The 23,967-nt window shown below is 35.0% G+C and overlaps 1 protein-coding gene across 2 annotated transcripts; it reads left to right on the forward strand.

Moving 5' to 3' along the window:
* The first annotated feature begins 335 nt into the window (after nucleotides 1-335).
* LOC120166834 (binding partner of ACD11 1-like) lies at nucleotides 336-23,070 on the forward strand. Of its 2 annotated transcripts, XM_039176028.1 has the most exons (7): nucleotides 337-437; nucleotides 1,448-1,598; nucleotides 2,503-2,578; nucleotides 3,375-3,488; nucleotides 4,057-4,520; nucleotides 6,792-6,796; nucleotides 23,061-23,070. In XM_039176028.1, the coding sequence occupies exons 2-5, from the start codon at nucleotides 1,483-1,485 to the stop codon at nucleotides 4,513-4,515; spliced, it is 765 nt and encodes a 254-aa protein (XP_039031959.1). In that variant the 5' UTR covers nucleotides 337-437; nucleotides 1,448-1,482; the 3' UTR covers nucleotides 4,516-4,520; nucleotides 6,792-6,796; nucleotides 23,061-23,070. The 2 variants fall into 2 exon arrangements, with proteins under 2 accessions (XP_039031958.1, XP_039031959.1); XM_039176027.1 differs by lacking the exons at nucleotides 6,792-6,796; nucleotides 23,061-23,070 and having other exon boundaries at nucleotides 336-437; nucleotides 4,057-4,544.
* Nucleotides 23,071-23,967: the final 897 nt, after the last annotated feature.

The raw sequence follows: 23,967 nt of genomic DNA on the forward strand, positions 1-23,967 counted from the left end.
CGCAACGCGAAATGTAACGCGAATTTGCGATAATGGAGATCGCGTTGCGAATTAGCGATCGCATTGCGATTTTGTTGGTCATTTTGGCAAATCCGGAAAAAATTAATTAAAATCGTATATTATAAGGCATTTTTAGTCACTGATACGATTTTCTCTAATTTTAATGTTACTCCACGTTAACTTAAAGAGTAATAAATAAGGTTTTTGCTTTTAGGAAAGAAATCATTATTTAAGGAGGAAAAAAAAAGGATCAAGAAAGAACAGCAAATCTCTTTATTGAAATGCACGCTCGATTAATGAGAGTGTGGTTTGTAGCCATCTGAAAAGATGACCAGCGTGTAGTGTTTATGTTGGTTAATTGTCTCTTCCATCATCCCTCTCACTTCTTTATCATGCTTAAGCTTTCTTAAACCTCTGATCATCATCAACAACAACAGGTATGTAAAAAAAATCATAAGCTTTTATGAAGTTTCAATTTTTGTTTCAGTTTTCCTTCTTTTTCCATGCAAATTCAGTGATACCCAGTTCTCCTTTTTAGCTTATTTGATCAGTTTTAATAAGTTGGTGCACCTCTTTTATTGTCTGGGTTTTCAATAAATTCAAGAAGTATTCTTAATCATTAGTTCCACGCTTCTTGATATTGGAAATTGAGGGCCTTTAATTGATATTTGGTAGACAAAGTTTGCTTCTTTTACTCATTAATGAGCCCCCGGCCCAATTGTTGATACAAGCCATGATAATTTCTTTTATTCTTATATATATTAGTTGAACCCTCTTTTGCACTTTAGCCAAAAGTTTGATAATATTGCTTCAAGCTTACAATATTTGACTTGCTTACATTGAAAGCCAATGTATAATTTTCATTTGGGAGGATTATATGGGCTATGGCTGTCCCCAAAGCTCATCCCTTTTATTACTTTTGACTTCAAACTGAGATTCATTGTGCTGCATTTAAGCAGATCTCGGAGTAGATCAAGGCACCTTGCTTGGGGTTACAGATTTGTTTTATTCCACTTGGTAAAATAGCTTTGGCATTTTAAAATTGAGAAGTTGAATGTGTTACTGTTTAATTAAGGCCAATCGATGCCAGAAAATCAGCAACATTGTTAGTATTTTTTTCATTTGATTTTAGAAGATTCCATGAATTTTCGGGTTTCATTGCGTACCTATCCCATGATCGATGAGAGCTACGTAGTTGGGACCACTGTGGACTATTTTTCTCTGAACCATACATAAGAATGAAAGAATCACTGCCCCAAGATGATAATCCCTATATTATCTCTTTCTGAAATTTCCTTTAGCCATCTCTCTAAAAGAAGTGTCTTTTTCCTCGGAACGGCAGTGGTTTCGGCATTATAAAACTTTTGAATGAACAAAGATGATTTCTGCATTATCAAGCTACCTTTTATGTTTGCTTCTAAAACTTTATTTAAATACCTTTGAATAGGTTCGTCTTGGCTTGCTCTATCTCAGTTCAAGAAAATGTACCCTGGAGGTTACACTGCTGAAATTACAAGCTTATCTCCAAAAGTTCCCGAGAAGGATCTCCGTGACTTTTTCGCATACTGTGGTGCAATTGAACATGTCGAAATTATCGGGTAATATTTCGCTACTCTATTTGTGATCATCTGAATAAATATTAGAAATCACTCTCGATAATGGTGTATTTTCATGATTTTGTGCATAATTATTGTGCGTTTGCAAATCTGTTGGGACTTATCGTTCACTGGTTATTCGAGAGAAAAAGGAAAGACTCAAAAGATACAAAGTTTTTTGTCTGAAATGATTTCTTGTTGGATAATTGGTATTCTTGATATTGGTTTTTGTGGAAAAACAATGTTTTTTTAGTATAATTTCTTCATGTGATGATTCCCATAATTTGTGACAGGTTTCTTGAATCAAGGAAGTTTTTATGATCAAGTTGTTTAATTTTACTTATTGTTTGTCAACTCTTTTAGGAAAAAGTCAAAAGTGATTCTTCTTTTGTCTGAAATGCTTTCTTGTTTGATACTTGGTATTTCCGATTTCATTAACAGAATCTAGACAGTTGATATGATTCGATATCCAGTACAATTTACTGCAAGTTCGACATATTTCTTGTCTGAAATTTACTGGTTCTTTGGGGGGAGAAAAAAGTGAAAAGCCTCAAAGTCTTTTGTCTGAAATGATCTCTTGTTGGTTCATATATTACCTGCTCGGATACATTAATATAATTCCATATTTGTTGAGCTAATGAGTGTTTACAATAATCGAGATGTTTAACTTTACGATAGGGAATCAAATCAGGCCATAGCTGTTAGCATGTAGATGCTCCTGCATCACCTTGTCTTTTCTTTCAGTTTACGTAACCTTATTTCTTAGTACGCCTTAGTATAGTGATGTGATTAGCTGATGAAGATTAGCTTGTTCTTGATCGTTCTTTTAAACCTGACGTTCATGATTTCGTTGATTCTGTTACTAAGAAATTTGTGCTGTAATGATGGGAGCTGCTTTCTTAACCAGATGCGGGGAATATGCTTGTACGGCTTACGTGACATTTAAAGATCCCTATGCACTGGAAACTGCCGTCTTACTCAGTGTAAGCTCTGATTCGTACTTCGACAGAGGGAAATAAGCTAAATTCCTTTCCTAAAAGAAAAAAATAATTGTTTTCTTTTAGCTACCTGGATGGTTCTTACACTGAATCTTTGTTTTGATTTCGAATGCCACCATAACGTCATGTGTGCATCAAGATGTATTAATATGGTATGAGTATCAGCTTATGTAACCTAAAAAAGTAGGTTTCCATGTAAGGCCACAACTAATTTTCCATTAGTCTAACTTGACTTTAGCATACCACAGAGAAAAGCTTACAATATCAGCATCTAATGTCTGTAAAAGTTTAGAACTTTGTTCGTGTGTCCTTGTCTATTTAAGGAAACTTCGTATGAGATCTGGCACATCGGCTTCACGTGACTTAGCCTAGAAGGTGAAAACTGGCATCACTCGATCCAAAAGAACAAAGAAAAGTTGGTCAATTTAAACTCTGTAATTCTTGGAAGGCTTCTCTTTGAAATTGTATGACTGGTAAGATACACGGTTTAGGAACTTGTATTAGAAAATAAGTTCTTGGATGTTAATAAAATTGCTCAAGTACCTCCAAACATCTTTCTTATGGAAAAAGCTCTCGTCCGTCTAGTTTCCTGAAATACGGATGACTTTTCGAGTGGCTGAATTGATTTCTTGATGAGTTTATTATGAAGACTTTATGGAAATGAGGCTGGCTCATTCTGTGAAATAGACCATAATTTAAGATAGACTCTTAATCTCGATCTTTAGTGCCAAATTTTTCATAGCTATTATTTATCTCATTGCTGCCAGATTTTTTGTGTCAGGGAGCTACAATTGTTGATCAGTCTGTATGCATATCAAGGTGGGGTTCCTACGACGGTGATTCATATCCTTGGGATGGTTCTTCATGGAAAACTCAAGAGGATACTAGCTCAACGGTATGTTTCGATTTCTTTAATAAGAAGAGCAGGTTGATTGCTTGGTTTTACTAGCCCATAAGCAATTGTCACTGATCAAACTCTCAGCAAGGGATTCGAACTTGACTGTGTGACTTTGACGTCCTTCTTGGTTGCGTTTAGATCTTCCTTGGTATATCCTAATTTTTTGGACATTAATATATCCGGAAACTAAATTTTAAGATTGAGGGATACATGATACGAGCTAATATAAATGTCGAAGACAGGAATAAATAGTAATTTCCGTAAGATCATTTCAATTCCGAGTCTACTATCTTAATCTGCTTCTAGAGTCATGATGGTTATATCATTCAAGATGAATATTGCATGTTTGGCATGCTGAAGAAATCAGGATCTATCCTCGAGTTTAGGATCATTGAGGTCTCTGCAGTAGTCTTGTTTGTTGTTTTGCACGATTCGTTTTAGTTTTTCTGGTCAGGGTGATGAGCAACATGGGGCATGAAAACGTTTTTGCTTTAAGTCGATTATTTTGTATAAAAAAGAACACAGTATCAATATTTGCAGTTTGAGTCGCCTAGTATCTTTGCAGGTTACCTCTATGCAACCGTTTGTTTCTTCTCCCGGAGAAGCGGTGACTGTTGTCAAAACAATGCTAGCCAAAGGGTATGTTTTGGGAAAAGATGCCCTTGTCAAGGCCAAAGACTTGGATGAGTCATATCGAGTGTCTGCTACCGCAGCAGCCAAAGTTGCTGAGCTTAGCAATAGAATTGGCCTCACTGATAAGATCAACACTAGCATGGAAACTGTAAAATCAGTGGATGAGAAGTATCATGTTTCGGACATCACCAAATCCGTTGCATCGGTTACCGGGACTGCAGTGATAACAGCTGCAAGTTTCACGGGGAGAACCACGGTAGCAGCAGGCAATGCCATTGCCAATAGCAGCTATTTTGCCAAGGGAGCACTCTGGGTTTCCGGCATGTTGAACCGCGCAGCTCATGCGGCCGCTGATTTGGGCAGCCATGGAAATAAACAAACACCGAGCTAAGTTTCGTAGAACACCCGTTTTACTGGTCTTTACCCATCCTTTGCTTTGTCTAAAAAATAACCGATACTCGTATTTGTTACGGACCGTATATGCTTGTGTACAATGGCAATAACTTGAAAGTTGAGTAAATGTGGGATTTATCCATGTCCAACTTGATGAATCCAAATTGATTGAAATGCATGCTAAAAAAAGAAGGTATCCCGAGCTCAAGAGATTGAAGCTCAAAACCAGCTCTGCTTTGTTGTATGCAATTAATCACCGGTGGATGGGCTAGTGTTTAGTTATTATCAAGTTTTGGCCTCAACTTTCTTATTTCACAAAACCAAATTCTGCACTTTAAGGGAAAAACCATTACACAAATTATCTGATTTGTCTCTTATTGGGGTTTTTTTTTTCCAATTTGACTCATTATTATTTAAAATTTATTGTTGATAAAACTATGAAAAAAACTATATTTTTAAGATTATAGTTTTGAAATATATGTTTTATAAAATTTTTTAATTTTTAAAAATATTTAAAATAATCATAATCAAAGTTTAAAAATTTTGACTTTTAAAAAATCATTAAAAGACAAATTTGATGAAGGTAGTCATTTTTTATTTCAATTCATTATTTTCATTATCTATTTTTAGTGTCATTAGAAATTGTCGTTTTCTGATATATTTTGCAACTTCCTTTGAAATCAATGAACTCATTTTGTTATCTTCTATCACTTTATCAGTTTAAATTTCAAAACTCATAACATTAAACATAAAAATTATCATTTTTGGGTTTAAGGATTTTCTTAAATTTAAGGGCTTTGGAGTGTTTGCTCAAAAATTTGAACCGCAAAAAATATTATTTCAAGAAAACAAACAATATACCTAAAAACTACTTCATCAAATGATCATTGTAGGACATTGAAGTATTATCATGTCGGGCCTTTAAATGTATTTCTATCATTTTTGAGTTTTTAAAAAAAAATAATTTTAGAAGAATAAAGAGGAGTGATATAGACGTTTAAGTACTAGTCTTACTGCAATTAGTGATAAATGACTGATGACGATTGACCGTCATTGACAACCAAAAAACTCTAGTGCCTAAAATTGAAACGTTTTAAAGTTTAGTACAAAATCTGAAGATATTCATTTTTTTCATTTTAATGTTATTTATATTATTATTATTATTATAATAATTATTATTATAATTATAATAATAATAATTATTATTATTATTAATATATATTATTTAATATTACAAGCCCAAAATGGAGGCCCAATTACAAACAGTGGCCCGGATCCAAAATCCCACAGTAAACCCTAAACCCAATTTAGGGTTTGTATCATCCAGCTGCCGCCGCTCAGTTTCAGCCGTTGGATCTGGTTTGATCCAACGGTCCACAGTTTGCCAGAGGAAACCCTAGGGTATCAATACCCTAGGGACACGTCCCAGCGCCGCCGTAGATTCCAGAAGACCACGCGGCGCTGCTTCAGTCTCGCCGCCACTCCAGCCGCACACGTCTTTCCCAAATGGTGAGTCACCACTGGAAGTCCGGTGACTCACCGAAGAACCCCTTTCGGACCGGTTTGAGACGAGCACCGATAGCCATCACCCAACCTGCAAAGAAAAAGGGACCGAGAGAGAAACAGAGAAACAAGATACTAAAAAACTACCAACGATCTCAGTCAACAACAATGCAGCAAAGAAACAGAAAAGAAAAAAGAAAGAAAAGAAAAAGAAAGAAGAGAAGCTTACCGAGGAAGCCACGACCACCGGACCTCACCAAAACCTTCGAAAAACCGAAGGTATATTTCTTAGATTTGCTCCGATCGGGAGCCTTTTAAAAGAAAAAGCCATTGGAACCGTCATTAGGACGGTCCGATCTATGTTTTAGTATAAAAATTTTTTTTCCGGCCACCGAAGGCGGTGGCCGGCGGCGATGGCTGACGGCGGAAGAACACCGGCGGACGGCTGCCGGCCGTCTGGCTTCTCTCTATTTTAGAGAGAAGCGAGAGAGAAATTGCTCTCTCAGAGAAGAGAGAGAGAGGAGAAATAGAGAAATGAAGGCTGGCCCGAAGTTTCAAACGTTAAATAGGCCTTCCCGAACGACGTCGTTTCGGGAAGGACTATTTGTGCAAATTTAAATTGTTAAATCCCGTCCGCAACCATTATAACTTGTAACTTTTACATTTTAGTCACTAAATCGAGTTTATAATCCTTTTAATTCGGTTCTTTAATTTCATTTTTATTTGTTTTAGTCCTTTATATTAAAATAATATATATAGGATAAAGAACAGATTTAGTCCTATAATTTTAATAATTAATATTTTAATCTGAATAATATGTTTTAATTTATTTTAATCTAATATCCGAATTTTATATAGTTTTATTTTAGTCACTAAATTAATAAAATAAAAAAATAGTATGTTTAATCCCTATAATTTTGATTAATTATGAATTAGGTTTTTAATCTTAATTTTACTATATTTTAGTCACTAATTTTAAATGTTTTCATTTATTTTACTGCTTTTAAATATATCGTTCTAATTGTATTTTTATTGTTTTATTTATTTATATTTAAATACTTTTATTATTATTATAGTCATAAATATATATAATAAATAATAATTTATATATATTTTTAATAAATTATTTTAATATTTATTTTTCAATATCGAAGAAAAGGGCAGTCTTAATACAACTGGATGTCCTATTCTGGTATTTTAAAATTAAATATTATAAAAAATATTATTTAATTAATATTTATTAATATCAAAGAAAAGAACTGTCTTAAGACACCTAGAAGTCCTTTTCCGATATTTTTAAATAAATAAATATTTTTTTATATAATTTTGAAATAATAGGATTATAAATTAAATATTTTTTGAATATTTTTTTCTTTGAATTTTTAATAATAGAGACAATTTATAATTAAAAAGTACTAATTTTGGGCGTTGTAGGGGTGCTAATCCTTCCCTAAACGTAACCGACCACGAATCTTTTTTTATTATTAAAAAGAACGAATTTTTGGTTATAAACGTAGATCAGTTCATTTTTTTTAATTGATGTTTTCTTAAAACTCTTTTAAAATAATTTTTAGGTATTCGACCTACCTGACCCAAAAGGCCGATGGCGACTCCCAAATTATTTTCAAAAACTATTTATTCACATCAATTTTTCCGCCAAATAAATATTTCGTGCCCGGACGAAAACCGGTTACAACAGCTTGGCGACTCCGCTGGGGACCTGGTCAAACTTTAAAATCAATTATAAATTGTCTCTATTAATTAAAAATTAAAAGTTCATATATTTAATTTTTAATTCTTTCTTTTCAAAATTTTTATATTTACTTATTATTTTCATAATATTTATATGTTTCATTTTACTTGTAAGTATTTTATTTCGTTATTTATTTTTCTGTCAAAGGTTTGAACATTTCTCCTCACACACAACACTTGCATTGCATAATATAAGCTCTATAATTGAGTTTGTCCCTTTTAAGTGGGAGTGAAAGCGACGTCTTCGTGAGAATTTATTCTCCGTGTCAGACCTAGCAAGTAACTTTTGGGGTTCATATGCTCTATGTCTTCGTGAGAATTTATTCTCCGTGTTAGTCATAGAGAAATGTATCCCCTCGAATTGAACTCGGTCCGTTTAAGTCTGTAATGGACTAGGATTGAGGGTTTGATAGCCCAAGGGGGCATCAACAAGGACAGTTCGAGTACCTTTACTCCTAGAACTGAAAACCTGCATATAATAAACCCTAGAAACTCTCTCGATCTGAAGTCATGCCGAAATTTTGTCCAAAATAGGTGTACACACAGGAGAAATGAATTCTAACTTTCCTGTTAATTTATTTATTTTCTTTACTGATTAAATTACATGTATATTTAAATTATTTAAATTTAGAAAAAGCATGTTAAATAAAAATATTTAGGTAAATGTTATTATTAAATTTCTTTATTATGTAATTCATTTCTTTTTGTGTGTTCTTTATTTTTTCTGTTTGCATAGCATCATACAGGATAAAAGGCATTGATCCTTGTGTTAATTGTCTCATTGGAAAGCCTTCATCCATGGATAAAAAGTGTTCAAATCAAGTAATTCTAAACTCAGAAGTAAGACAGTGGGCTGAGGACTTACAAAGACAAGAAGGAGACAGTCTACAGGATGATTATGTATCTGACTTGGCCAGTTATGCTTCAGTTTCGCTAAAAAGAAATGATATGCAGGATTTGCGAAGTATTTGGGAAAGTTGGGATTCAAACAAAAAATTGCAGTTTTATCAGACTTACGGAGACATCCCATATTTGCTCTATGTTGAAGTTGATGATGAATTACTCAGAGCCCTAATTCAATTATGGAATCCAGGGTACAATTGCTTCACTCTCAATAAAGAGGACTTGGTCCCTACTATTGAAGAGTACACAACTTTGTTACATATCGAAGGGGCTTTGGAGAATCGAATCTATTCAAAGTCAATTAAAACTCAACCCTTTCGAGTTAAATTAGCAAAGATTGCCGGGGTACGAGAAGAATGGGTGGCATCCCGTACAAAACAAAAAGGCGAAAGCGAAGGCATTGCTTGGACCAACATTAAAGAACTTATTCAGAGCCATCCAGATATTAAAGTACGATTCGATTTATTTGCTCTGGGTATGTATGGTATGGTCATCTTCCCAAAAATATTGGGATATGTTGAAGCTGCAGTGGTAGATTTGTTTGAACAGCTACCGAAAAAGATTAATCCTGCTTCTGCAATTCTAGCAGAGACCTTCAGATCGTTAAATGCTTGTAGAAAGCTAGGAGGTGGACGATTCTCAGGGTGTACCCAGTTGTTATATGTTTGGATCCGTAGTCATTTCTGGAGGACAGAAAAAGTTTCATACCGACGCTTTAATACGGATTACTCACCATTAAAAGAATTTCTGGAGCAGGAATGGCCGAAAGAAATTAAGAAAGATATGTGGATTAATGCCTTTCGAAATCTGCAAAACAATGACATTGTTTGGCGAGCCCCGTGGCAAATCCAAAGGGAATTCTTTTACAAATGTGGTGATTACAATTGGATAATGCTGCTCGGATTATGGGGAGGAATTGGATATGCACCACTTCTGGTCATAAGACAGTATGAAGGTCGTCAATTTGTACCTGTCACCGTTGGATTACATTCATCTGAGTTTGCATTTCACAGCAAAAATTATAAAAGAAATATCATGGAAGCCGTTACAGCTTGGAAAACAACTTTTTTTATCCGAGCTAAAGCAGCAAAAGAAATGCTAACTCCTGATTATGAGGAATGAAGATCTGTCAGGAAAAATGAAAATATTCCTCTACCAGATCAAAAAGAGGATATCTCTATGGAAGATCGCATTAAGGTGGTTCCATCAGAGATTGAAATCCTGAGAGCTGAGTTTGAAGCAGAAAGAGAAGGCTGGTCGAAAGAATTAGAGCAAATGAGACAAGATAAAGCTATGTTGGGTGTTGACATTGACTTTCATTCATCACAATGTGCAATGTTGAGAAAAGATAAAGAAAAAGTTGATGATGAATTCAGAGCATTACAGAAAAATTACCAGGAGTTATATAAATCCCGGAAAGCATCAGGATCAAGCCAGGCAACAATACAGATGACCAGAGAATTGAACATCGAGAAAAGACGAGTTGAAGATCTGAAAGGAAAGAATAGCCTTCTACTCAAAAGCCTTGAGAAAGGAAAGAAAAAAATGGAAGATTTTGAGGTTGACAGAAGAGAGCGAATTATAAAAAGCAAGGCTGAACACCGCGAGATCATGAATGAAATGCAAAGAGAAAGGGATCGAGCCAAAGATTTAGAAGAGATGAAGAATGACATCTTTGATAAATTTGAAGGTGAGAAAAATATCATGTTCAAGGGATTTGAATCTGAAATGAACCAGCTGATTGCTGAACTTGAAGTCAGAGGCCAAAAGATGGAAGAATACAATATTGAAAAAGAAAAATGGGAGCTAGAAAGAAAAAATTTCAACACCAGACTTGAGGTAGAGCAGGAAGTGGCTAGCAATTGGATGCAAAGATGCAGAAACAAGGATGTTCAAATCCAGAAGCTTAATCAAAGAACGCAAGAAGCACGAACAAAACTTGAAGAAGATCTGGATCAATCTAGAAACAAAAATGCAGAGTTTGATGCTTACATTTTGCAACTTGAAGAATCATTGTTTCAAGAAAAGGTTCGTCTAGGACCTAATGATCTCAAAGAAAGTAATGAGGAAAGTGCTTCACTGCGAAGACGCATTAGAGATCTTGAAAAAATTATGCACAATTGTCAAGTCAGAATCACTGAGTTAGAGCAAACTCTTGAAGGAACGAATGAACAATGGCAAAAGTCAACTGATTTCTATGTTGAAAGAAGTGAAGAAAGAAGTAATATGGTGTTCGAGGCCATGGTAAAAATGAGCGAAGTTGCTAGATATGTTGGGGAACTAGCTGTTGAAGCCAAAATAATTGAGCATCACGTTGATCCAGTTTCTAAGTGCGGAAAGAAGGTGTCATGGTTAATTAAAGAAATTATAGAGCTTAATAGGAAAGCTACGCCTTATCTGTAGTTATGAATTATTATAAAGAAACTTTGGTATGCCGATGAAAGTTGTTCTATGACAGTTAACTTTTTGGGATCAATACCTTTTTGCATACATACATTTTGCATACATTCATCATTCATTTCATAATTTTCTTTATGAATATTTTTTTTATTTTTATTTTATTTATTAAGATAAAATTATGAATTAAAATCTGAAAAAAATAATATTAAAAGATTTTTCAATCGCAGTTATTCTGGCCAAAAGAGAAATACAACATCACTACGGTACTAGACAAGCTACTAAGAGAATTATGGAGGATAAAATACAACGTATTGAGGAACAACATAATAAAGAACAAGCAGAAATGAGAATGAAGCTAGAGAAAATTGAAGCCAATATTGCAAATTCCCAAGACAGTATGATGCAGAAAATAGAGGACATGTTTAAAAGGCAGGCTATCATTGGAAAAATGCATGAAAATCCTGTATCTTTCGACCAAGAACCTATATATCCTCTAGGTTTTCCACCAGAACCAATTTATCACTCTGGTACTACACCTATACAAATCAATGCTCGTACATCAGCATTTCAAGAAGACAAACCACATGAAAATCGACAAGTGGATCCTGCATCTTCAAGTAAAAATCCGCTTATATCATATGTGAAAATAGGGGATTTTAATACTGAGCATTTAATCCCAGATTTGAATGAGCTGAATGAGAAACAAAAAGTAAATGAAGAATTGACCAGACAAATCAAGAGCTTAGAAGAACGAATGAAATCCGTGGAAATAACTGAATCATTCTATGGGTTTGACGCTAGTGAGTTGAGTTTGGTTCCAGACTTAATCCTCCCCATCAAGTTCAAAGCTCTTGAATTTGATAAATATGACGGTACTACATGCCCTTCATCCCACATTACTATGTTTTGTCGCAGAATGGCAGGATATGTGAAGGACGAGAAATTGTTAATTCACTGCTTTTAGGATAGTTTGACAGGACCGGCTTTAAAATGGTATACTCAATTGATCAAAGCCAACATTAGATCCTAGAAAGATCTGGCTAAAGCATTCTTAGAGCAGTACCGCCACGTAACAGACATGGTTCCTGATAGATGGACTCTCCAAAATTTGGAGAAAAAGAATAATGAAACATTCAGACAGTATGCCCAGAGATGGCGTGACACGGCAGCCCAAGTTCAACCACCTTTGTCAAAAAAAGAGGCCACAGTAATATTTGTCCATACATTGAAAGCTCCTTATTTAAATCATCTAATGGGGAATGCAACCAGAAATTTTGCAGATTTGATCATTTCTGGAGAACTCATTGAAAATGTCTTGAAAAGTGGCAAAATTGAATCAAATGAGGGGTCTAGTTCCAAAAGACCTATGTACCGGAAAAAAGAGAATGAAGTCAACAATGCAAATTCTTACAACAAGGATTCATCGAAAAGTGTTACAATAACCCAACCAAGGGTTAAGAAAGAGGAAACAAACACTAATCGAGTAGAGTCCAGAGGATCTCGAAAGGAAAATGAAAGGTTGTCTTTTACACCTTTACCAGTACCATATGCGGAGATCTATGATTCGCTATTAAAAGCAGATGTCATACGGCCCTATCCTTTGGTTCCCATGCAACCACCATTCCCTCCTTGGTATGATACAAAGGAACACTGTGTTTACCATGAAGGAATTACGGGTCATTCTATTGAAAACTCTTTGGCATTCAAAAAGGGTGGTTCAAAATTTGATCAACACTGGAAAGCTGGAATTTAATACACCATCTGCATCAAATCATCCATTGCCAAATCATGGAGATAAAAACGTGAATGCAATTCAGGAAGAGAACAGAAAGAAAGCAAAAATTGACATTTCTGAAATTAAATCTCCTTTTGTTTGGGTATTCCAACAACTCTCTCTAGCCGGTATAATTCCATAACAATTCAGGCCAAAGCAGAATGAAGGCAAGAATTATTGTGAATATCATCAAGAGAAAGGGCATAAAATTCAACTATGTCATGAGTTTAGGGATTTGGTGCAAAAATTGATGAACAACAGAGAAATAGAATTCTTTGAAGAAGAACCAAGGAAAAAAGAAGATGATGTTTGCTCATCAGAGGATTCTAAACCTAATCAAAGAATAAATGATCCTGTGATCATTAATTTGAAATCATCTACGGCGATTTTTGCACCAATAAAGCCGAAAGTAGTTATCACCACTCCTTTACCATTTCCATACAAAGATACCCGCAGGGTACTTTGGAATTATACTACCAATGTTTCAATGGTAGGAGGATCTGTTTCTCTAGAAAAAATAGAAGAGAAAATACAGAATTTGGATACAACATCGACGTCTGAAGTAGTGAGCGAAGTCGGGTTCTTTACAAGAAGTGGGAGATGTTACTCTCCCGAAACATCTAATGCTTCAGAACAAGTGAAAGCAAAAGGAAAAGCCATGGTAATACCTCAGAAGGTATTTGATGATGAATCCCCTCCAGCATTCAATGAGCATGTGACAGAAAAACAAGCTCAAGAATTTTTGAAATTCCTGAAACATAGTGAGTATAGTGTGGTTGAACAACTACACAAACAACAAGCGAGAATTTCTATTCTTGATCTATTGATGAATTCAGAAGCACATAGAAATGCTTTGATGAAAATTCTCAATCAAACATTTATCCCTGAAGATATATCCCTCAATAAACTTGATAGAATTGTGGGACATATAGCTGCTGACAATTACATAACATTCACGGATGATGAAATACCGGAGGGCGGAATGGGGTCAGTAAAAGCTTTGAACATCACGACACATTGTCATGGTCATGTGTTGCCAGGAGTATTGATTGACAATGGATCCGCTCTCAACTTGATGCCTCTAGTCACACTTCAAAGAATGCCTGTGGATCAATCATACATGAAGAGTTATCAGAATGTAGTGCGAGCCTTTGATGGTACTCAAAAAGAGGTGCTCGGGAAAATGGAAATACCGTTGTTAATTGGACCAGTCATGTACAATATTGACTTTGTGGTGATGGACATCCACCCTACATATAATTGTTTATTAGGGAGGCCATAGATTCATTCAGCAGGAGCCGTTCCTTCTTCATTACATCAAAAATTGAAATTTGTTGTTGATGGACAACTAATATGCGTAGGAGCTGAAGAAGAAATCATTGCGTCTATAACAAGTGATGTTCCATATATTGAAACCAATGATTATGCACTTGAATGCTCTTTTCGAGCTCTTGAATTTGTCAATGCAACCTTTATTGCAGAAGGAAGCAAAATTCCATATCCCAGATTATCTGATTGCACCAAGATGACGGTACGACAAACTTTAGGCATCGGAGCTAAAGCTGGGAAAGGTTTAGGAAAGAATCTTCAAGGGATTTCAGTTCCTGTAAGTATAAAGATGAAGAAAGATCGTTTTGGGCTTGGATTTAAGCCCAATTTTCAGCAAAAGAACAAAGAGATGAAAAGAAGATGTGAAGACAGAAAGGCAAAATTGAAAGGGGAAGAAATCCTTTCGAAACACATGTCTTTCCCACAATTGAAGACCACATTCAGATCAGGGGGAACAATTAATGTAGAACAACAGCTTGTTAAGGCCTTTAAAGAAAAAAGGTTGACGAAAAATCAAAGCATAGTTGAAGAAGCTATGAATGGATTATTTATCAACATGATCATGAATGACAACAAGACTGGCAAATACTTGGATAGGATTCGCCCATGTTTTCCTGGAGAAACACTCAACAATTGGACCACTGAAGATCTTCCTATAGTTTTTAATATTAACGCAGAGTAATATTCAGAACTAATCTTTATGTTTAGCTCAAAAATATGAAAACTTTTTGTTATCTTGTAAAATAAATTATGTTAAATATAAGAAATTTTCTTTAAAATTTTCAGATGGCAATCATTCTTTACATTTTCTTACATTTATACATTTATTTATAAATTTACTATATTCTTTCGGAAATATGTCCGACTTATTAATGCAGGTGTCACCATGTTAATAGCATGTTTATTCCTAAATTTAATCAAGAGATAAATTTAGAGCAGCCCATATGTCTGGGAGAAATCAATGGGTGTGAGGATGAACTGGAATGTGATGTTCCTACTGAACTATTAAGATTGGTAGAAAAAGAAGACAAACAAATTATACCCCACAAAGAAGAGATTGAGACTGTGAATCTGGGAACAAATGAAGAAATGAAAGAGGTGAAAATTGGTACTACTCTGACAATCCAGATAAGACAAGAATTGATAAATCTCCTTCAAGAGTTCAAAGATATCTTTGCCTGGTCTTATCAAGATATGCCTGGTTTAAGCACAGATATAGTGATGCACAAGCTTCCAATCAATCCAGAATATAAACCGGTCCAACAAAAGCTCAGACGAATGAGGCCAGAAATGTTGTTGCAAATCAAAGAAGAAGTGATGAAACAGATCAATGCAGGTTTCCTACAGGCATCTAAATACCGAGAATGGGTAGCCAACATTGTTCCCGTACCAAAGAAAAATGGGAAAGTTCGAATGTGTGTGGATTACAGAGATCTTAACAAAGCTAGTCCGAAGGATAGCTTTCCATTACCCCACATAGACACATTGGTAGACAATACTGCAGGACATGCATGGTTTTCATTCATGGATGGTTTTTCAGGATATAATCAGATAAAAATGAATCATGAAGACATGGAAAAAACAACATTTGTAACCATGTGGGGCACATTCTGTTATAAAGTGATGCCATTTGGATTGAAAAATGCAGGGGCAACGTATCAAAGAGCCATGGTAACTTTATTTCATGACATGATGCACAAAGAGATTGAAGTATTTATAGATGACATGATTGCCAAATCCTGAAATGAAGAAGAACATATTCAAAATCTGAGAAAGCTTTTCCAGAGATTGAGGAAATATCAATTAAAGCTCAACCCCGCAAAATGCACTTTCGGGGTAACTTCTGGAAAACTTTTGGGATTTGTGGTCAGCAAAAAAGGAATCGAGATTGATCCAGATAAAGTAAAAGCAATTCAAGATCTTCCACCACCCAATACAAAAAAAGAAGTTCGAGGCTTTTTGGGAAGATTAAATTATATATCTCGGTTCATTTCTCAATTAACTGACAAATGTGATCCAGTGTTTAAATTACTTCGAAAGAACAATCCTGAAGTCTGGAATGAAGAATGTCAAGAAACTTTGGATATTATTAAGAAATATTTATCCAATGCCCCAATTTTAGTATCACCAACGCTTGATAGACCGTTAATTCTCTACTTGACGGTCTTTGAAAATTCAATGGGATGTGTACTGGGACAACATGATGAATCTGGAAGAAAAGAAAAAGCTATTTATTATATGAGCAAGAAATTTACTGATTGTGAAATTCGATATCCACCAATACAAAAATTATGTTGTGCTTTGGTGTGGACTACTCGAAGACTCAGACAATATATGTTATACCATACTACTTGGCTGATATCAAAACTTGATCCTTTGAAATTCTTAATGGAATCACCAGCTTTGACATGCAGAATGGCTAGATGGCAGATGTTATTATCTGAGTTTGATATTGTATATGTCAACCAAAAAGCGATAAAAGGAAGTGTCATAGCTGATTTTCTGGCCAGTCGTGTATCAAATGATTATCAGCCTTTGAGTTTCAATTTTCCTGATGAAGATTTGTTGTGTATATTCATGAATGAAGAAGTCAGAACAAATGACACATCTGCATCTTGGAAGCTTTACTTTGACGGAGCATCTAATGCTTTGGGATGAGGAATCGGGGCAGTGTTAATTTCTCCAGAAAATATTTATTATCCCTTTACAAGTAGACTGGAGTTCTTTTGCACCAATAACATGGCGGAATATGAAGCTTGTGTCATGGGATTGAAAGCAGCTATAGAAAGAAAAATCAAATGTCTCAAAATATATGGAGATTCATCGTTAGTGGTGTATCAATTGCGAGGAGAATGGGAAACAAAAGATCCCAAATTGTTGGAATACCGAAATTTTACCCTCAAATTAATGAAAGAATTTGAGAAAGTCACCTTCAATTATCTCCCTCGAGAAGAAAATCAAATGGCAGATGCTTTGGCTACATTAGCTGCTATGTTTCAAGCAACTAAAAAAGTTGATATGATGCCAATCAAAATGCAAGTATATGAAATTCCTGCACATTGTTATAGTGTGGAAGAAGAAGTAGATGGTAAACCATGGTATCATGATATTCTGCAATATATCAAAAATCAAAGTTATCCACCAAATGCATCGGAAATTGATAAAAGAACCTTGAGAAGAATGGTTGCTGGATATTTTCTTGATGGCGAGATTATGTATAGAAGAAGCAATGATCAAATGCTATTGAGATGTTTAAATACCAGCGAAGCTAAAAGCATCATTGAAGAGGTACACAGTGGAATATGTGGAACACATGCAAATGGTCTTTCCATGGCCAGAAAAATAATGAGATATGGATATTATTGGGCTACCATGCACACAGATTGTATTGATTATACAAGGAAATGTCATAAATGCCAGATATATGCAGACAAGATTCATGTACCCCCATCTCCTTTACATGTAATGACAGCACCCTGGCCATTTTCTATGTGGGGAATAGATGTCATTGGTGCAATCACACCAAAAGCATCGAATGGACATTATTTCATCCTTGTGGCAATTGATTATTTTACCAAATGGGTTGAAGCTGCTTCATATACCAATATTAAGAGGTCCACAGTCTGCAAATTCATAAAGAAAGAGATAATTTGCCGGTATGGCCTACCCTAAAGGATCATTACAGACAATGCTCTGAACCTGAACAACAAAATGATGACCGAACTTTGTGCACAGTTTAAGATCAAACATGCAAACTCAGTGGCATATCGTCCAAAGATGAATGGGGCAGTTGAAGCAGTAAACAAGAACATCAAGAGAATCATTACAAAGACGACTGAAACTTACAAAGATTGGCACGAGAAGTTACCTTTTGCTCTATACGCATACCGAACTACTGTTCGAACATCTACTGGGGCAACGCCTTTTTCTTTAGTCTATGGGATGGAAGCAGTCTTTCCAATTGAAGTTGAGATTCCATCGCTTCGAATATTGAGAGAAATAAAATTGGATGAATCTGAATGGATCCAAGCTAGATTTGATCAATTGAACCTTATTGAGGAGAAAAGATTGAAAACTATTTGCCATGGACAGATGTATCAGAAACGGATGATGAAGTCTCATGACAAAAAAGTACATCCAAGAGAATTCCAAGAGGGTGATCTAGTACTAAAAAAGATTTTGCCTATACATAAAGATTTCCGTGGGAAATGGATGCCTAATTGGGAAGGGCCATACGTTGTGAAAAATGCCTTTTCCGGAGGAGCGTTGATCTTGGCAGAAATGGATGGAAAAATTCTGAGAAATCCAATAAACTCAGATTCTGTCAAGAAATATTATGCTTAATGAAAAAAATAATAAAAAACAAGAGAAAAGAAAAAAAGAAAAGAAAGAAAAAGAAAAAGAGGGGTCAAGATGAAAACCCGCAAAGGGCATCTTGTAACCAAAGGAAGGATTTGAGTTGAAAACCTGAAAAGGCGGCTCAAATACAGGTTGATATTAGGCATCTGGCAATTGAACTCTCTTAAGATTTTGACAGTTTGGGAGAAACTTCACATCTACAAGCATTTTGACAACGTTTGAGATCTTCCAGACAAAAGCTTACATCATTACTCTAAATTGTGTCAACTTGATTAATTTAGAAATATTTATGCTAATAATTTGTTGAGACATTTGAATTTTTATCAATCTTATGCTTGCCATAACTTTGAATACAATTCTATCTATTTCAAGTTCAATTTATTTGAGATTCAATTTATTTTCAAAAATTCAATTTATTCTTTTATTGAATTAACATAATTTTGAAATAATTTAAAGATTTCTGAATATCACTTTATGTTAATACTTTTAAATACATGGAATACAAAGTAAGCAAATCATCACCATCTTAAAGCCATGAACAATAAGGTTGTTATGCTGGATACAACCGACAACAAGGTCGAATTCGACAAATCTACTCATCAATTGCTCCAATCGATCATCATTCAGTTCTTGCACATCTGCTTTCAAAAGTACGCCAAGACAGTAAAAGGCAACTTCTGCATCATTGATCCCAGAGAAAAAAGACAGGACATTGATACCACCATGGAACATGTCTCTATACAGATTATTGTGCATGGTTTTTAGAGAAACCTAGAAGCATTTCCACCTCATCAGATCCAAGTGGAGCAACTTTATTCCTTCCAACCCATACTAGATTCCATTTTCAGTATTCATCAAGAACATACTTTTGGACATTCGAATGTGATTCATTGTCATAAGCTTCAAGAGCCTTACAGATCCTTTCTATCAATTTGGCACTTCCTGTACATGTTTATAAACAGTTCAACTTTGTTCTTGGATCCCAGGAAGGCCATCATTTCTTTGTCAATGGAAAAACATCAGCACATGGAGGAAGCAGAATAAAGAGAAAATCTGTTCTTAATTGGCAGAATTATGAATATAGCCCTTTTCAGTGTAGTAGCATGAAAATGTTTCGAATCTACAAATTCTGGCTTTACATCTAATAAGTATTGTGATATCCCAGTCCAAACATTAGCTGGAAAGATGAATGTGCTCATAGCATCTTCTGGAAGTGTTCTTTGAGTTATCTGATCTGGTTTGGTAAAACCAATCAATGAATTTGAAAGATGAATGTGCTCATAGCATCTTCTGGAAGTGTTCTTTGAGTTATCTGATCTGGTTTGGTAAAACTAAACATTATCTGGAAAGATGAATGTGCTCATAGCATCTTCTGGAAGTGTTCTTTGAGTTATCTGATCTGGTTTGGTAAAACTAATCATTGAATTTGGAAGAGGAATGTGCTCATAGCATCTTCTGGAAGTGTCCTTTGAGTTATCTGATCTGGTTTGGTAAAACTAATCATTGAATTTGAAAGAGGAATGTGCTCATAGCATCTTCTGGAAGTGTTCTTTGAGTTATCTGATCTGGTTTGGTAAAACCAATCATTGAATTTGGAAGAAATAAGGAGACCCAATAGCATCTTCTGGAAGTGTTCTTTGAGTTATCTGATCTGGTTTGGTAAAACTAATCATTGAATTTGAAAGAGGAATGTGCTCATAGCATCTTCTGGAAGTGTTCTTTGAGTTATCTGATCTGGTTTGGTAAAACCAATCATTGAATTTGAAAGAAATAAGGAGACCCAATAGCATCTTCTGGAAGTGTTCTTTGAATTATCTGATCTAATTTGGTTTGATATAAAACATATAACCAATCATTTGAATTAAAAGATGAATTGCATAATCGTCTTCATTATGAAGCTTCTTTTCAAGCTTCCTCTGTTTCTTCCTTTTCCACAAATAATAGCCCAAGTTTCACTTTTGCTTATAATTGGGATCATTGCATAATGACTTCCCATCCTTTACCGGAAAAATGCATCAGCAGCCTTAGCCATTCGAGCAACACATATAAAATTTGTCAATTCTGCAATTGATGAATCTGAACCACATCTCTCCATGGCTATTGAAGCTTTAGCCTCTGAGAATCCCATTTTTGTCAAGTATAACAGTTTATTCTCCTCATCAGAATCAGAATTCAAGATTTCACGGTATTAAAAGAACTATCGATATCTGTGAAATCATCTTGAAAGGTCATTTCATAATCAGATGAGTTGTTATCGGAATCAACATGTCACATGCAGGCAAGCTTTTCAGGAGCCTATACTATTGAGTTTTATTCTCAAGAGATTTTGTGACATTATATCTACATTTGTCAAAGATGATAGATTCTCTGATTTGAAAAAGAAAGATTTATTGGGTTTCTACAACTGAAGAAATATTCAGTTCACCAATCTGAAATCAAATAACTTAACAATCATGCATCATATTTAGGCATTTGCAAAAATAGGTGCATTTTCATTCATTCTCATCCATGTTGAATTTTGACAGGAATTTCAAAGATTTTAGCAAAGATTTAAATCCATCACTTGATGGATCAGCTTTTCCAGAGGAAGTTCATAATGAGAAGAACTCATCTGAAGAATGGTGAAGAAGTTCATAATGAGAAGAATTTGTTCAACCTTTTTTCTCAAATCTATCACTTAATGGATTATCTTTTCCAGAGGAAGTTCATAATGAGAAGAACTCATTTAAAGAAGGAAGAAGAAGTTCATAATGAGAAGAATTTGTTCAACCTTTTGCTCAAATCTATCACTTGATGGATTATCTTTTCCAGAGGAAGTTCATAATGAGAAGAACTCATTTAAAGAAGGAAGAAGAAGTTCATAATGAGAAGAATTTGTTCAACCTTTTGCTCAAATCTATCACTTGATGGATTATCTTTTCTATTTCGAGTTCATAATGAGAAGAACTCATCTGAAGAAGGAAGAAGAAGTTCATAATGAGAAGAATTTGTTCAACCTTTTGCTCAAATCCATCACTTGATGGATTATCTTTTCCAGTTCGAGTTCATAATGAGAAGAACTCATCTGAAGAAGGAAGAAAAAGTTCATAATGAGAAGAATTTGTTCAACCTTTTGCTCAAATCCATCACTTGATGGATTATCTTTTCCAGTTCGAGTTCATAATGAGAAGAACTCATCTGAAGAAGGAAGAAGAAGTTCATAATGAGAAGAATTTGTTCAACCTTTTGCTCAAATCCATCACTTGATGGATTATCTTTTCCAGTTCGAGTTCATAATGAGAAGAACTCATCTGAAGAAGGAAGAAGAAGTTCATAATGAGAAGAATTTGTTCAACCTTTTGCTCAAATCCATCACTTGATGGATTAGCTTTTCCAGAAGAAGTTCATAATGAGAAGAACTCATTTAAAGAAGGAAGAAGAAGTTCATAATGAGAAGAATTTGTTCAACCTTTTGCTCAAATCCATTACTTGATGGATTAGCTTTTCCAGAAGAAGTTCATAATGAGAAGAACTCATTTAAAGAAGGAAGAAGAAGTTCATAATGAGAAGAATTTGTTCAGCTTTTTGCTCAAATCCATCACTTGATGGATCAACTTTTCTAGAGAAAGTTCATAATGAGAAGAACTCATCTGAAGAAGGAAGAAGAAGTTCTTAATGAGAAGAATTTGTTTAGCTTTTTTCTCAAATCCATCACTTGATGGATCAACTTTTCTAGAGAAAGTTCATAATGAGAAGAACTCATCTGAAGAAGGAAGAAGAAGTTCATAATGAGAAGAATTTGTTCAGCTTTTTGCTCAAATCCATCACTTGATGGGTCAGTTTTTCCAGAGAAGTTCATAATGAGAAGAACTCATCAGGAGAAGAAGAAGTTCATAATGAGAAGAGCTTATTCAACCTTTTGAATGACTCTATCACAGAAAGAAAGAGGTCAACATCATCCCCAGCGGAAAGTTCATAATGAGAAGAACTCATCTGAAAGAAAGAGAAGAATTTATTCAACATCTCCATACTAATCAAGTGAAGTCAAATAAAAAAACTTATTATCTTTTCGTCTTTGCTCTATTCTTATTAAGAATAAGCAAAGAGGGGCAGCTGAAGATATTCATTTTTTTTCATTTTAATATTATTTATATTATTATTATTATTATTATAATTATTATTATAATAATAATAATAATAATTATTATTATTATTATATATTATTTAATATTACAAGCCCAAAATGGAGGCCCAATTACAAACAATGGCCCGGATCCAAAATCCCACAGTAAACCCTAAACCCAATTTAGGGTTTGTATCATCCAACTGCCGCCGCTCAGTTTCAGCCGTTGGATCTGGTTTGATCCAACGGTCCACAGTTTGCCAGAGGAAACCCTAGGGTATCAATACCCTAGGGACACGTCCCAGCGCCGCCGTAGATTCCAGAAGACCACGCGGCGCTGCTTCAGTCTCGCCGCCACTCCAGCCGCACACGTCTTTCCCAAATGGTGAGTCACCACTGGAAGTCCGGTGACTCACCGAAGAACCCCTTTCGGACCGGTTTGAGACGAGCACCGGTGATGGCTTTATAGCCATCACCCAACCTGCAAAGAAAAAGGGACCGAGAGAGAAACAGAGAAACAAGATACTAAAAAACTACCAACGATCTCAGTCAACAACAACGCAGCAAAGAAACAGAAAAGAAAAAAGAAAGAAAAGAAAAAGAAAGAAGAGAAGCTTACCGAGGAAGCCACGACCACCGGACCTCACCAAAACCTTCGAAAAACCGAAGGTATATTTCTTAGATTTGCTCCAATCGGGAGCCGTTTAAAAGAAAAAGCCATCGGAACCGTCATTAGGACGGTCCGATCTATGTTTTAGTATAAAAAAATTTCCGGCCACCGAAGGCGGTGGCCGGCGGCGATGGCTGGCGGCGGAAGAACACCGGCGGACGGCTGCCGGCCGTCTGGCTTCTCTCTATTTTAGAGAGAAGCGAGAGAGAAATTGCTCTCTTAGAGAAGAGAGAGAGAGGAGAAATAGAGAAATGAAGGCTGGCCCTTTGGGCCAGCCGTTTCAAACGTTAAATAGGCCTTCCCGAACGACGTCGTTTCGGGAAGGACTATTTGTGCAAATTTAAATTGTTAAATCCCGTCTGCAGCCATTATAACTTGTAACTTTTATATTTTAGTCACTAAATCGAGTTTATAATCCTTTTAATTCGGTTCTTTAATTTCATTTTTATTTGTTTTAGTCCTTTATATTAAAATAATATATATAGGATAAATAACAGATTTAGTCCTATAATTTTAATAATTAATATTTTAATCTGAATAATATGTTTTAATTTATTTTAATCTAATATCTGAATTTTATATAGTTTTATTTTAGTCACTAAATTAATAAAATAAAAAAATAGTATGTTTAATCCCTATAATTTTGATTAATTATGAA

Source organism: Hibiscus syriacus, unplaced genomic scaffold (assembly GCF_006381635.1).
Source record: "Hibiscus syriacus cultivar Baekdansim isolate YM2019G1 unplaced genomic scaffold, ASM638163v2 tig00111648_pilon, whole genome shotgun sequence".
In the NCBI taxonomy this organism is placed as follows: Eukaryota; Viridiplantae; Streptophyta; class Magnoliopsida; order Malvales; family Malvaceae; genus Hibiscus; species Hibiscus syriacus.

Excerpts from the sequence above, each read along its gene's own strand:
- LOC120166834 (XM_039176027.1), top strand. The coding sequence starts at position 1,483 with ATGTACCCTGGAGGTTACACTGCTGAAATTACAAGCTTATCTCCAAAA. Across the intron at positions 1,599-2,502 it reads GAACATGTCGAAATTATCGG|ATGCGGGGAATATGCTTGTA; the intron begins GTAATATTTCGC and ends TTTCTTAACCAG. Across the intron at positions 3,489-4,056 it reads AAGAGGATACTAGCTCAACG|GTTACCTCTATGCAACCGTT; the intron begins GTATGTTTCGAT and ends GTATCTTTGCAG.